Consider the following 16241-nt stretch of genomic DNA (forward strand, 5'->3'; position numbering starts at 1 on the left):
TTGTTTGTCACCCCCACCCGCTTCTGTAATATAAGTTCTGGGAAAGTAGAGATGTTGTCTCTTTTGCTCTGTTTTTGTTTCTCTATTTATATCTCTGGTGCCCATACCAGAACCTGGCACATAGTAGGTGTTCAAAAAATATTTGTGGAATGTGGAAACGAATGCAATACATTCTCCCAGCCAATAGGAATGCCAACACTTGAGTCTTCCAGCTCTTTGGAGGGAAGGCATCGCGTGAAGGGTAAGTAAGAGTATTACGAGCAACATTCGATGCCACGCGGCAGATGGCATCCCCATACCTGGACTGAGTTGAGATGACAGTATCCATTCAGTGGGAATCTGATGACGTGCGTTGAGTCGTGATTCCAGCCTGCGTTGACTGAGTTGCACATCACGTCGCCGATCTCCGGGAACACTTCTTCTATCAAGGATTTATCACCACTGAGTGTGATCCTCTCTCCGAGGTCTGGGGCAACACGCACCACTAGGCACTCACACGGCCTGGAAAAGCGACCAGTTTCTCTGTCCTGCTTCCATCTTTCCATCTCCAACAACATTGGCTGAAGCTGAAAATATTTTGCCTCTTCATATAACAAAGTGTAGTCCTGAAAAAAAAAAAGATATTTCAGTCTAAAACACAAACATAAAGTAATGAAAATGCCCACATATAAGAGGTGATCTTTCACTTCTGTTGTTACTTCTTTTTTCTTTTTTTGAAGTTTCTTTAGGAGGTCCGGCGATCAAACCCAGGACCACGTACATAGATAGCAGGTGCTCAAACCACTGAGCTTCACCCACTCCCCCGTTGTTATTTCAATCATCAAACTTGGTTGTAACTTTTTCACTTATGTCACATTTGTAAAGTCTGGATTTCATAGACTGAATTTCTTTCTTTCTTTCATTCATTCATTGACAATAAAAGGAGCTAAGAGTTTTTCTGACCATTAATAAGGACTTGGCAAGGCCCTCTTCTAAGTCCTTCACATGAAGTAACTCCAATAATCCTCACCATTGCCCAGTGAATTAGGAACCTTTATCATTTCCATTTTGCAGATGTGAAAACTGAGATGGAAAAAGATTCACCTCAAGACTTTCTTCTTCTCATAGAAAAATCCTTCCAGGTATTTAAAATTGGATTGTGTTGGTGAGACTCAATTCATATCACCTCTGATAGAACACATGCATTGAATAAGGTAAGGCACAATCGTGCAAAGGGACCCCTCCCGAAAGCCTACGCTCCTGTCACCTGTGCTGCGTGGGAAAGTCTCCTAGGAGGGTGTGGGGGTGAGATGGTGGGCGTGGGGCTGGGTCCACCATGAGTGCGCACCTGCTGCTTACATTAGACTTGTATGTTAATTTGAAATGGTGGCTGGTGGAGATTTGGAAGGCTAACGCACGCCCTTAGCTCCTGTTGTCACCGCCACCGTAAAGTGAGAGAAGTGGACAACATTAAGCCTCCCTTCCTGAAGAGAGAGGTGTAGAAAAGGGAACTAGTCTGCTTCTGAAAGCAAAATCACCCAGGCTTTAGGCATGGGTTTCTTTTTTTCCTCCCTTTAAAAAAAAAAAAAAAATATATATATATATATATATATCTATTGAATTAAAACAGGAATCTAACAAGTATTAAAACACATGACAGGGAAGACAAGAGAATGCAGGGGAAGCAGCAACTTAGGAACGGTAACAGGTGGGTCAATATTATGCCCACTCGTTGCTACGGTCACAATCACTCCTGGGTGTGAGATGAGTGATACTTGTCCAGACGCCTCGTTGGCTGAGAAGGTTTTAATCAATGGCACAGGCATTTCTCCTTGCCTCCCATGGGCTGGAGCTGGCAGGGTGCCTGCCTGAGAGCCAACTCTGTGAACTGTGGTCTGAGAGCCAGCAGGAGCTGCTGCAGCGTGGGAAGGCAGGGGTGATGAGGAGGGAACTGTTTTTATTTTGCACTTTGCAAATCAAGTGGCAGCTGCATTTATCCAAAACTTCCAGAGAAAACAGTGGAGAGAGGTGAGGTAGTACCAGGGGGCCTCTTTTTTTTTTTTTATTTTAAAGATTTTTATTTATTTCTCTCCCCTCCCCCCCCCCAGTTGTCTGCTCTCTTGTGTCCATTTACTCTGTGTTCTTCTGTGACCGCTTCTACCCTTATCAGTGGCACTGGGAATCTGCATCTTGTTTTGTTGTGTCATCTTGCTGCATCAGCTCTCCGTGTTTGCAGCGCCATTCCTGGGCAGGCTGCACTTTTTTCGCGCTGGGTGGCTCTCCTTACGGGGCGCACTCCTTGAGTGTGGGGCTCCCCTTCGCGGGGGACACCCCTGTGTAGCAAGGCACTCCTTGCGCGCATCAGCACTGCGCATGGGCCAGCTGCTCACGGGTCAAGGAGGCCTGGGGTTTGAACTGTGGACCTCCCATGTGGTAGACGGACGCCCTAACCACTGGGCCAAGTCCGCTTCCCAGGGGGCCTCTTTTGAGGGTCAAGGGTAAATGGCACTGTACATATTGAGAAACTTGGGCCAGGTGAAAGATGCTGTGGTAGCTATTCAGCAGAATGGGCTTCCGCTGCATTCCGTCCCTCACCTGACAACCCCACTGCAGGTGTCTCGGTGCCCTGCAGGAGAGGAAGCACCCTGCTCTCATCATCTTTTCACATGTCTCCACCACCCGCCTGGTCTTTTGGCCCACAGGAGATGCTGTTTTGCTTTAAGGAGTTGAGAACTAAGCCGGGGCATGTCCATTCTTATGAGAGGCCAGAAGTGGGCCCCCAGCCCAGTCTGAGGGGTAGGAGTGGGAGCTGTAGGTTCTCCCTGGTCCACTTGGGAGTTCCATTAGGGAGGCCTTGTCGCCTTTGGAATGCAACTGTGAGACACTGGCCCAAACCGCTTTACTTACTAATCAAGTTTACAGTCCTCCAGGAGATTAAAAAACCCGCACTGATAGATACAGAGGCAATAGAAGTGAGACGTGCTACTCCTGTTTTTTATTTTCTGGTGAGATTTAAGCACGAGCAAGGATGTGGACTCCGATAATATACTTTGTCTTTTCAGAACAATCAAATCTTCAAATCTTAGAGTAAAGGTGTTTGAGAGATCTTCCTAACCAAGGCTGCCTTATGCAGGAATGCTTTTTAATATCGCCGAGTAGCGACCATTCAGATTCTCATTGAATGCTTCCAGTGGTGGGGAGCTTACTACCGTACAGGGCACAGCAGTTCTGATTGTTGTAAATCTCTTCATCAGAAAGATCTGAATTTCTCTGTAATTCCAACTTATTGGTTCTAATTCTGCCCTCTGGGGTTAGTGATTCTAATCTTTCCTTGATATGTTAACACTGCAAACAGTTGAAGACACCTGTTATGACTTAGACATACCCAATCTTTTCAGCTCTATCTCATTTGTTAGGACTCCCAGGTCCTTCAATAGCCAACGTGTACTTTGGCTTTTCAAAACCTAAAACCAAAGGTGAACCTAATATTTCAGAAGAGCTCTAACTAGGGCACTGGAGGCACTTTAACCTCTGTTGGCCTGAACACTCTTCCACTATTATTGCAGCCTGTAGTACTTTCTTATTGCTGCTGTAACAATTACCACAAATTTAGTGGCTTAAAACAACGCAAATATATTATTTTATGTTTCTGGAGGTCAGAAGTCCAAAAGGGTCTCACTGGGCTAAAACTGATGTGCTGGCAGGGCTGCATTCCTTCTGGAAGGTCTAGGGGGAAATCCGCTTCCTTGCCTCTTCTGCTCTGCAGAGGCTGCCCGCATCCTTGGCTCACGGCCCGCTTCACTCCACCCTCTGCTTCCGTCATCACGTCTCATCTGGGTCTGACCCTCCTGCCTCCTGCTTTCACTTACAGCATCCTGTGCAGTTACACTGGGCCCGCTCAAACTAACCAAGATATCTCCCCATCTCAAGAGCCTTAATCATATCTGCAAGGCCCTTTTGCCATGTGAGCTCACATAGTCACGGGTTCCAGGAACCCGGATGTGGTCCTCTTTGGGGGACCCATTATTCTGCCTCCCACATGGCTGTTAAGGCCACAGTAGCTTTTTCGGCAGTCCCTAAAGTTTCTTATGGTGGACTAAAATCCCCATCCCTTTTCCATAAAAGTCGCTATTAAGTTTGGTTTCCCCCATTCAGCTTTTGTGAAATTTAAAAAACCCTTCCTTATTTAACCCCCTTTAAATTTGATATTGTTGGGGAGTGGATGTATCTCAAGCGGTTGAGCACCTGCTTCTCATGCACAAGGTCTGGAGTTCTATCCCCGATATCTCCTAAACAAACACACAAATGAAAAAGCCAACTCTCACTGGGGAGTGGATGTAGCTCGGTGGTTGAGCACCCGCTTCCCATGTATGAGGTCCTGGGTTCAATCCCCAGGATCTCCTAAACCATAAAATAAATAAGTGAATAAGTAAGTAAGTAAATAAATAAACTTAATACTGTAGTTTCTGAATTTGTTCCAATGAATTGAGAAAAGTTGGACTGTCTTTTCCAGTGTTCTAGGTCTCCCTCTCATTTCTGTCATTTGCAGATGGGATGAACTGGGCAATCTGCTTCTAGATGTGAGTCATTCCTCCAAGTCCTGAAAGGACAAGGCTATGCATGGGCTTCTGCTTAATAAATTAATATGTCTAATAAATTAAGATGTCTGATGTTGGCTGTTCAGGCGATTATAAAACCTGTCATTCTAAGATCACCCAGCCCTCCACTGGGGCATTTGCTAGGTGTCTTGCTGAAATACTGTATGTTTGGGTGAGACTCAAAGGGAAAGGCTGGCGGTTTGGGAAGCACCAAAGTACTGCCCAGGGATTCTCCGTAACTCTTTAGGGCTCCCGTTTCCTTATCTGTAAAATAAGGGGAATAAATTACACTAAAGTTGCTTTCAGCCCTAATATTCTATGGGTCTATGTCCATGACAGTGCCTGACCTGCCCCATTATCTAATCCTAAGTTAATGAGGTTAATTTAACAGGATTTGGGGGTAAAAGTCTCCCCCATTCTGATTCAGAATCCTCTCCATCTTCTTGTTTTCCTTGGAGTTCACAAGCCACATGTTCAATAATCCATTCTAAAGTCCTGCCATGGATGGCAGAGAGCCTCCCGATAAAATCTTGGTAGAATTCATCATTATCTGCTCTTGGAAAATTAGGGAAACATTGGCCCTTTTCTAGACTTGATCACTTGACTTCTCAAGTGGGAGCGGGCATTCCCATGAAAGTTTAATAGGGTTCCTGTAGGGTCACCCCGCACTGGGGAATGGAATGTCAGTAGGCCTGGCCTTGAACTAGCTAAAGCCCCCAGGTGTTCTACGATCCCTCCACTCTCTCGGCATCATTTCTTCCTTAACCGCGCCCTTCTATTGGTTTCCAGGGTAGGTCGCTGCCTGAGCTGGGAAGAGCGGCACTAAAGAACCAAGTGAACGTGCCTGGCTGACATCAGCTCACCAAGCCGACTTGCCTCTAAGCACCGGCTGGCCTGAGAACTAAAAAGGTCTATCTCGTTGCTGTTACCATGTTCTGCACGGTGAAGCTCATACTGGCCATTCGTTTTCTTGGCAGGCTCCGTTCTATCTGTCTCTCTCTACTTCCCAACACACATTTCCTATCTCGGCTCGTCCGAGAACACCCTTCAGAGTCACGTCGTGGATGGCTTGCTTTAGAAACCTCAGCTTCCTTTCCTTCCTTCATCATAACCTTTTAGTTTTATTACCTAACTCGCATGTTTGGTTAGTTTCTCATTTCTTCTTAGATTTTCTGGCCTTGTGCTCATTCCCATCTAGTCTCTGGATCTTTTGAAACCTTCCTTCCTTCGTCTCAGTTCTTTCTGTGGCTTTTACAAAGTCTAGATGACTCCGGCTCTTCTTGCCGAGGCACTTGGTGACAATGGGCAGGAGTTTATAAGGGAGTAGCATCAGGTCCAGCCCCAGTCCTTCTTTGAGAGGAAACGAATCCAGTTGCGGCAAGGCAACCCGAGGACATTAGATGCCGTCCCTCTTCTCCCCTGTTCCCACGGCAATTTTATCTTCTGTTGATTAAGAAAGCATTATCCACATCCAGGTAAAGGGAAATAGGCTACTCATAGATGGATTGTCATACTTAAAACAATTTTGAAATACTAGAAAACATTTTTTAAAATATGTATTTTTTGCAAATTACAATGGTTTTTAGGTCTCATTTTACAGATGAGGTTCAGCTTCCCTAAGACCCTGGAGGTAGGTACAGGACCAAGAAGGTAAATATGGATGGACTCCAAAATCTCAAAGGCCTGTTTCCTGATTAAATATTTGGAATTCAGAAAATATTTCCCCCAGAAGGAAGAAAATGATATCTACAGTGTATTGCGGCTGCAACAAAATTACAACAAATTTGCTGGCTTAAAACAACACAAATTTATTCCCATGCAGTTCTAGAGGTCAGAGGTACAGCGGTTCTCTGGGTTAAATCACGGTGTCAGCGGGGCTGGTTCCTTCTGGAGATCCTAGGGCAGAATCGATTGCCTTGTCTTTTCCAGCTTCCAGAGGCAGCCCACATTCCTTGGCTGGTGGCCCCCTTCCATCTTCAAATCCAGCAAGCTCATGATTTCCTTGATCACATCTCCTCTCAGACTCTGACACTCCCGACCTCCCTCTTATACGGACCCTTCTGACTGCATTGGGCTCCCCGAGGTTTTGTGGGCTCAGGTCCCCATCGCAAGGTTCTTAACCTTAATCACTTCTGCAAAGTCCCCCTTGCCATGTGTGGTAGCACAGGCACAGGTTCTGGGGATTAGGACCTGGCCATGTTTGGGGGACTGGTATTCAGCCTACCACACAATTACTAATTCCACAGAGCCATTCACAAAGGTCTAATTAACTCCTCACATACAGCTCTTTATACTCCAAATGCAATACAGCCACTCGATCATGTAGTTTTAAAAAAGTTTATTTATCTTTTTACTATTTTTATTACCGCGCTCTTTCCCCCCAGATGGCTTCCTTATCTGTCTGCTCTTTGTCAGCTCATTGTCTCCTTGTTGTCTGCTCATTGTATCTGCTCATCTTCTTTAGGAGGCACTGGAGACCGAACCCAGGGCCACCTGTGTGGGAGGCAGGCGCCCAACTGCTTGAGCCACATCTCCCCCAATCATGCATTTTTAAATCAGGTTATGTGCCAGACACCATGTGAGACCACGTGGTCACAAACTTCTTATTATTTTTTTGTGGGCACCTTTCCTACCTAGAGCTCTAGAAACTCTTCTAGTCATACTCAGGACAGTGGGATCCTGCTATGGGGACCCTCAGGCAGTTCTTGAGTCCCCAGTAGGCAGAGAAGGAAAATATTAGGGCACCAGCAAGGCACTGTTAATTGGGCAGTCTGATGGCACTGGGTTGAACAGTGACCCCCCCCCCAAATTCATGTTCACCCTGAACCCCAGAATGTGACTTTATTTGGAAATAGAATCTTTGAAGATATAATTAGTTAAATGAGTTCATTCTGAATCAGGGAGGGCCCCCAATCCAAGATGACTGGTGTCCTTACAAGAAGAGAGAACTTTGGACATGGACACACAGGGGCGAAGGCCACGTGTGAGCAGGAAGGCAGATACCGGAGGGATGCATCCAGGGCCTGCCAGCAAACAAGAGAAGCCGGAAGCGGAAGGAAGGATTCTCCCCTACGGGCTTTGGAGGGAGCACGGCCCTGCAGTCACCTTGATTTCAGACTTCCAGCCTCCAGAACTGAAAGAGGATAAACTTCTGCTGTTTTAAGCCAACCAATTTGTCACGGTGGAGACGGGAAATGAACACACTGATACTCGTAAGCTAAAAGCATTCCTCAGTTACAGCTGGGTACACAGTGCTAAACAACAAATAATTACCAAGTACTGTGTGTGACCACAGAGAACCAGGGGGTACAGGCAAACCTAAGCCAGACTGGGGCACGGGAAGGTTTCCTGGGGGGTGTGATGAGTGCGATAAGCCCTGAAAGACACACAAGAGCTGGGGGAAGAGCAGGGAGGAGAGTGCACCAAGAGACAGAACAGTGCGTGCTGACAGGGAAAGGACAACCCATTTGGGAACTAGAAGAAGTCCTGGAGGGCATCTGTGTGGGTAAGAGTCCGTGAGATGGACAGGGATGAGAGGGTCTGATGAGGAGGTAGCACTTCGTCCAAAAAAACAAGGGGAAGCGCCTGCAGGGTTTTAAACAGAAGCAATTCATGACACAGTATCCTTTTTTTAAAATAAAGATTTTATTTATTTATTCTCCCCTCCGCCCCCCATTCCCCCCTGCCCCTTTGTCTGTTCTGTGTCCATTTGCTGTGTGTTCTGTGTCTGCTTGTCTTCTCATTAGGGACCTTCTGGAGTGGAAGAGAGGCAATCATTCTCTTGCGCCACCTCAGCTCCCTATTCTGCTATGTCTCTTATTGTCTCTCCTCTGCGTCTCTCATTGCATCATCTTGCTGCACCAGCTCTCCACGTTGGCCAGCACTCCTGCACAGGGTGGCACTCCCGTGCAGGGCAGCACTTCCTTGTGGGCCAGCTTGCCCTCACCAGGAGGCCCTGGGCGTCAAACCCTGGACCTCCTATATGGTAGACAGAAGCCCAACTGCTTGAACCACATCTGTTCCCCACAATATCCCCCCCGTTTTTTTTTTTTAAAGATTTATTTATTTACTACCCCCCTTGTGGCTTGTTTTTTTTTTTTTCTGTCCTCTGTGTCCATTTGCTGCACATTTTTTTGTGTCTGCTTGTCTCCCATTGTTGTGTCACCTTGCTGCGTCAGCTCTCCACGGCACGTGGGCCAGCCTGCTTCACAAGGAGGCCCTGGGATGCGAACCCAGGGTCTCCCATATGGTGGACGGAGCCCAACTGATAAAGCCACAGCTGCTTCCCTCCCCACGACACCCTTTTAAAGATGTGTGCCTTGGTTGGGCATGGGGTGAGGGGTGGGGGTCGGGGAAGAGGGAGGTGGGCATGGCTAGAAAAGGGCAACGGGGGGAGCCTCGTGGGGATGGGAATGTCCTGTGCCTCGACTGTGTTCATGTCAATATCGTGGCTGCGCTCTTGGGCGACAGTTTTGCAAGAAGTTACAATCAGGGGAAACTGGGTAAAGGGTACATGGATGCTTCTATCACTTCTTACAAGTGCATGCGAATCTATAAAGGGCTCAGAATAAAAGGGTTAATAAGTTTAAAAAAAAATGTGTCTCTTGGTTTGAACGTGGCAAGTGGATAGGAGAGGGGTAAGATAGGAGAGAGACCAATTATGAGCTGACTCCAAGTTGTCCAGAGAGATGATGTGCCTTGGACGAAGGTGGTGGGATGGAGAAGTGTGGATTGACTCGAGACTTTCTAGGAGCTAAAATGGACAGGACTCAATGACTGGTCGTAAGTGGGAGGAGATGAAGAGGGAAAAAGCTGGAATGACTCCCACGTTCCTGCCACGAACAAGCAGGTGGATTTTGGCATCTATTACCAAGATGGGGTACAAAGGAAGAGGAACAGATTTTGGGGGAAGGGGACACGGCATGGTGAGCTCATTTGGGGGCAGCATAAGTTTAAGGAGCAGTGAACTCTGCAGGGAGAGATTCAGAGTAGGCATTTGGAGACACAATTACTTAAAATTAGGTCATTTTCTTTTCCCAGTAACTAAACCTCCTGAGGAAGTCCAGGCTGTACAATCTAGATAGCAAAAAATATCACCATGTAAGTTCTACGACTGTTTATCCTTATTAAATATACATGTCAGTAGCCATGATAATCTGCTTTTCTTTACTTCATTTTTTCATTTCTTTTTTTTTCTTTTCTTTTTTTAAAAGATTAATTAATTTATTTATTTTCCCTCACCCCCCCACCCCCAGTTATCTGTTCTCTGTGTCTATTTTGCTGCATCTTCTTAGTCCGCTTCTGTTGTTGGCGGCACCGGAATCTGTGTTTCTTTTCGTTGCATCATCTTGTTGGGTCAGCTCTCCGTGTGGGCAGCACCATTCCTGGGCATCCTGCACTTTCTTTCGCGCTGGGCGGCTCTCCTTATGGGGTGCACTCCTTGCGTGTGGGGCTCCCCTATGCGGGGGACACCCCTGCGTGACAGGGCACTCCTTGTGCGCATCAGCACTGTGCATGGGCCAGCTCCACACGGGTCAAGGAGGACCAGGGTTTGAACCGCGGACCTCCCATGTGGTAGACGGACGCCCCAACCACTGGGCCAAGTCTACCGCTGATTTTCATTTATTTTATTGTTTCAGTTACCCAAGTAATACATGAATACCTCTTCATTATAAAAAAATAAAATTCAAACTAAAGTATACAGAACTAAAAGTGAAATTCTCTCCCCTCTCCCCTTCACCTTCTTGCCCAATTCTTCTGCTTTCTCTCTAGAAAAGTGTAAGAAAAAGAAACCCTCCCTACATCACACTTCCAACCTTCTTTCTCTCCTCTTTTACCTGCTCCCCATGCAGGGGAGAAAGTCCAGATCTACTTGGTGAATGCCTGACCTTCACGGCCAGTTCCAACGAGGAGCTGGAGTTATGTGGAGCTCATGCCCATGGGCAGCAGGCCTCTTGCCCTGCCCCCAGCCCTGCTTTGGGGATGATATTTTATTTTATTATTTTATTCTTTTTTTAAGACTTATTTTTCATTTATTTCTCTCCCCTTCCTCCCCCTCACCCCCCACAGTTGTGTGTTCTCTGTGTCCATTCACTGTGTTCTTCTGTGACCGCTTCTATCCTTATCAGCGGCACCAGGAATCTGTGTTTCTTTTTGTTGCATCATCTTGTTGTGTCAGCTCTCCGTGTGTGCGGCGCCATTCCTGGGCAGGCTTCACTTTCTTTCACGCTGGGCGGCTCTCCTTACGGCGCTCTTTCTGCGCGTGGGGCTCCCCTACGTGGGGGACACTCCTGCGTGGCATGGCACTCCTTGCGCGCATCAGCACTGCGCATGGGCCAACTCTCACGTTTCAGGAGGCCCGGGGTTTGAACCTTGGACCTCCCATGTGGTAGGCGGACGCCCTAACCACTGGGCCAAGTCTGCTTCCCCGGGGATGATATTTTAGAAATGATAGACTTATCCTTGTACCTTTCACCCAGTTTCCCCCAATTGTAGCTCTCCTGGTGGTGCCCTGGCAGGCTCCGTTTCCTGTCTCCATGCGGGCCGGTGCCGCTTGCTACAGGCCTTCTCTACCTTCTTCCCGTTTTTATCCAGCTTTTGCTATTACAAACACAGCTACAACAGACATCCTATCTACCCACATCTTTGCACATATATGTGAATACTGCCATAAGATAAATTACTAGACAGACTTGCTAGGTCGAAGAGTACGTATGTTTGAAACTGGAGAGCTACTGCTGAATTGCGCTCCAAAAATGTTGAGTCAATTTCACTCTTGATGACACTAACTTCTCCAACACTCTTTATTACCCATCTTTTTAATTTTGTCAGACTGATGAAAAAGAATTTCTCGTTTAATTTTGGTGCATTGATACTGCTAACACTGAATATCTTTTCAAATATTTATTGGTAATTTCTATTTCTTTCTTTGGGAAATCTTTGTTTATAGCCAACAAAAATTTCCTTTCGGGTTGTCTGTATGTTTCTTATACATTTTTAGGCGCTCTTCTAGTATGGTTATTAATCTTTTGTTGCAAATATTATTCTTCTAGTCTTATACTTGTATTTTAGGTCTATATGGTGTCTTTGAACTATTTTCTTTTCTATTTTGAAGGATGCCATTTGGGTATTGTCTTGCTTAGGTAGGCCCTATCTGCCCCCCTACTTATATTTTTTAAATCCCACCCCCTTTTTTTTCTAGTACATTTATAGCTTTGGTTTTTATGTTTATTTCTGGAGTTTTTCTGAGCTTATGATTTAAGATAGGGCTCTGACTTTATAGTTTTTCCAACTGTCTCAGTGCCATTTATTCACTATTCCATTCTTTTCCCAATGATTTGAAATACCACCTTTATAATACATCAAATTCCTATGTACAAATGTATCTGCCTCTGAACTCTATTATTCTCTATGGATCATTTGATATTCCAGACCATGTCAGGATCACACTGCTTTGATCAAATAGCACTATTGCATATCCGATGTCTAGCAGGACACATCCACCGCTGTCAACACCACCGCTGTATTAGTCAGCCACAGGGGTGCTGAAGCAAAATACCAGAAATTGGTTGTTTTTCATAAAGGGTATTTATTTGGGGTAGGCTCTTCAGATACCAGGCCATAAAGTATAAGTCACTTCCCTCACCAAAGTCTATTTTCACGTGTGGAGCAAGATGGCTGCCAACATCTGTGAGGGTTCAGGCTTCTTGGGTTCCTCCCTTCTAGGGTCTTTCTTCTCTCTGGGTTCAAGTTTCCTTTCTTCCCAGGGCTTGCTTCTTCCTGGGTTCAGTGTTCCTCTCTTCCTGGGGCTGGCTTCTCTCTTCTCTGTGAGCTTACTTCCTGGGGTTCCAGCTTTAGGCTTCAGCATCAAACTCCAACATCAAAACTCTAACATCAAAAACCCCCAACTCTGTCCTTTGTAATGTCTTTTATCTGTGAGTCCCCACCCACCAAATCAAAGCCCTGATCATAACTTAATCATGCCCAGATTACAGACCAGATTAATCAGACCAGATTACAAACATAATCCAATATCTATTTTTGGAATTCATGACTATGTCAAACTGCTACAACTGCTAACACTTGCAATAATTTCTTTAGTTTATCTCAAGCATTTCTTTCTTCAGCACGCTCTCTATAAATGGGTCAAATTTATTTTTAAAAACCTTATGATTTAAATGGGCCTACCTTGAATGTGTAGATAACTGGGGATTACTGACATCTTTAAAGCACTGATTCTTCCCATCTAGGAACACAGAATGTCTCACCGTTTATGAAACTCTTCTTTCACGCTCTCTGTAGAGATTTGTGGTTTTCTTAATCAGGCTTTGCACATTTCTTGTTTGGTTTATTCTTAGGTATGTTATAAGATCTGTTATTATTTCTGAATGGTATATTTCCCATTGTATTTTATAATTGCTGCTTGCTATTCTATAAGAAAGCTATTGATTTTAATGTGTTGATTCCAGATTTAGACACACTTTAGTGAATTCTTTATTAGTTCAAATAGTATTTAGTTGAGTCTTTAGAAACTTCTATTTAAATAAATATCACCAGCTGCAAAAATGACATGTTTGTGTATTCTTTTCCAATATTAACACTTCTTACTTGTTTTCCTTGTCTAACTGTATTGGTGAAATTTTCTAGCACAATGTCGGATTGTGACCAAATTTAACCCTTGCCTTTGAAAAAATATTTCTAAATTGTTTCCTTTTATTCTCTAGGTTGCCGAGTCTTGCCGAAGTGAGTGTTGACTCTAATCAACTTACTTTCAATTTGTTTAAATGAATTACAATTCAGTTCTTTAAATAAAAAATGACCCTCTTTTGGTCATGCAAAACTTTAATGACCATATCCTCTATTTAATGAAGACAATATAGTGTGTCAAAGAGATCCTGAATGCTGTTAGAGATGGAATATGTTAAAAATGTAGAACTAGAAATATTTTTTGGAGTGCACCAGAAACAAATCACATATTTATGCTACTGGCAATTTACTGTGGATCCCTCACCTTGAAATCATCAGGAATGAGGAGTTTTGATGTTCGTAGAAAATTCAAGATATATCTGAACATCTGTCCATCTCTGTCAATGAAATAGTGCTGTTTGAGACTGTCCAAAACAATGGGTTCTGTACCATCAAAAAGTCTTCCGATTCTGTGGTAGGAAAAAAGGGAACAGTGAAGACAATTAGAATCAATTTGTTTGTAAAATATTTATTTTTTAAACCAAAAATAAAAAATAAAAAAAAGACAGCAGACAAAATAAAGGAGGAAGAACCAGGATGATGCCTTTAGGGGGCAGTACAAGGCTCATAAGCAAAATGCAGTTATTTTCAGATCCAGTAAATAAGAGAGAGCACCAGGTCCTCCTCCTGCACAGGGCACGCAGGTGAAGTGGGAGAAGGCAGTAATAACTGTGTGTGGAATTGCGCACTGTACCCTGGGGGGCCAAGGATGAACCGTGGAGAGAAGGGCAAAATCATTTCCATCATCCACAAGAGATGAGCGGGAAAATCAGTTAAAAAGAAGAGAGGGATGGGCAGATAGGTGAATAGAGATAGGTACAAAGATAGATAAAATAGAGAGACAGATAGGGAGAGAGAAAGAGAGAAAAAAGGGGGAAAGCTAGGGCTACTAGAGCTTAATTGATTTTAAAAAATTACAATCAACTGTTCAGCCGCTTAGACTAAGAGCTGCAGTCTGTGTCACTGTCAAAAGTGACACTTTTGAGGATGGCCGTGAGGAAAAATCATCCTCAAGTAGTTATGGTTCTCTGAGAAGTGCTGGTCTCTGCTTGATAAATATTCCAGGACCAGACAATTCAAAACATTCTCAGGCTTTCTAAAGTGAAATCCTTTGTTCACTTTCACCTGTGAAGAAAATGTTTCTGACATGGTGCTTATGGCAAAGTGCTGTCACTGTAATGAAAGATTGTGTCTTTCCCTCTGTGTTACTTAAAACAACCTTCTCTGCTATTTAAAAAATATATATTATTGCTCCAAAGTGTCTTTTCAATAAGTTCTCCTAAAAAGCAATTCTGATTTCAAGAAATCTGTTTTCCAAACTTTCCTCATCCACAACTCCCAAACTTAAAAATAAAAAGCAATCTCTATATTCAATTATCAAAAGGAATAAATTAAAATACCACTTTTTCCATTTCTATACAGTTCCAGGTCTTTAGGTCTCAGCAAAACAAACAAAAAACCAACATTTTAAAGAGCCAGGCATTGTTACAAAAAATAAGTAGACCACCCTTAAAATGTGACCTAGTTTTAGAAAATAAGCAGCTGAGTGTCATTGTCATATACAGGGATCTATAATGTTCTTTTTTTTTCATTTATAGAGCTAACATTTCTACAGTTGAGACATTTTGCATCCATTCTTGATTATTTATCCTGTTGAGGAAGGCTGAACCTGCACACTTTAGAGTACATTAAGTTACTCTACCCCTATAAATTTCCCTTACCAAAAGGTGCATTTTTGGCTTTTCACTTACAGTGTAGGCAAATGACTCCATATATTAATGAGAAATTGTTGCTGATCTCATAACAACTTATCTCTGACATGGAAAGTCATCTTATTGCTTTGGAGATGATTTTGAAATCTGACATTTTCTAATAGTATGTGAAATGGGACAGGTATAATGGTAAATTAATAATTTTACCCCCTCTTAAAATGGAAACACAAACCAACCAACCACCTGAAACTTTTCACCTCCAAAAAAAGAAAAGATATTTACTGAAATACAGTTCCAATAAATACCTTTTAAAGAAGAGTAGAAAATTCATGTCCTACCTGAAGACAGTCACAAAGAAGAAAGCAAATAATTGTAACTGGGTCCTCTTTCTAAAACAGAACGTATTTTTCTGAGCTAGTGTGTTCATCCAACTTTCCATGAATTGAGGGTGATTATAGGAGGGTGGACTAAACCATCCTAGGATTCCTTCACTACGTGCCACTTTTATCATTTGTTTCCCACTAACACATCCATCCAACAGTTGGCCAGGGAGAGAAAAGGCAGTGAAATGAAAACGCACTTAATCACTTATTTATAGTGTTTCCAGGAGGTTTGACGCAGAATGGGAAAAAGGCTTGTTTGCCTACTACTGAAACATTACTTCTCCCTGTTAATAACATGGTAAGTTTAGAGTTGACAGAAGAAAAGGGAGTGGCAATTATGAAGCACGTTCTAGATGCTTTGCACTCTTCTAAGCCCCTTATACATGTAACAAACCCATTCTCATTTTAAAGAAGAAAAAGGCTCAAATAGATGAGCAACTTGCCCAACTAGTTAAGTGGTACTAGGGGATTTGAATGCAGTCTGCCAGACCCTACAGGGGTCCAATTATTGGAGTGAAAAGAATTACTGCTATATAATGAAAACTTCTGGCTAGAGTTTTTATTGCTCTCATGTATTTGATCAGTAAGAACATGACCGTGAAATCCGAGGGTGGATACTGATTATTCTTGTGGTCTAAAATGAATCAGTATCGATGATCTCAGGTCACTTCAGTAAAGAGATAAAAAGAAGGAAAGTAAATATTTTATCCTAAATAAACCCTGTACTTTTAAATTCTGATATAAGTGCTTACTTGCAAAATTGAGACTTGACTGTGCAGTGGCACAGGATAAGGCTGATGAAGAAATCTATCCTGAAAGAATGT

The 16241-nt window shown here is 43.7% G+C and overlaps 1 protein-coding gene across 1 annotated transcript in view; it reads right to left on the reverse strand.

Moving 5' to 3' along the window:
- KCTD1 (potassium channel tetramerization domain containing 1) overlaps nt 1–16241 on the reverse strand; it is a 101237-nt gene that overhangs the window by 6955 nt on the left and 78041 nt on the right. The window contains 2 exon segments of the mRNA XM_058277567.2: nt 300–605; nt 13588–13732. Of these exon segments, the coding sequence (XP_058133550.1) occupies nt 300–605; nt 13588–13732 (451 nt within the window).

This window comes from Dasypus novemcinctus, chromosome 16 (assembly GCF_030445035.2).
Source record: "Dasypus novemcinctus isolate mDasNov1 chromosome 16, mDasNov1.1.hap2, whole genome shotgun sequence".
Classification (NCBI taxonomy): Eukaryota; Metazoa; Chordata; class Mammalia; order Cingulata; family Dasypodidae; genus Dasypus; species Dasypus novemcinctus.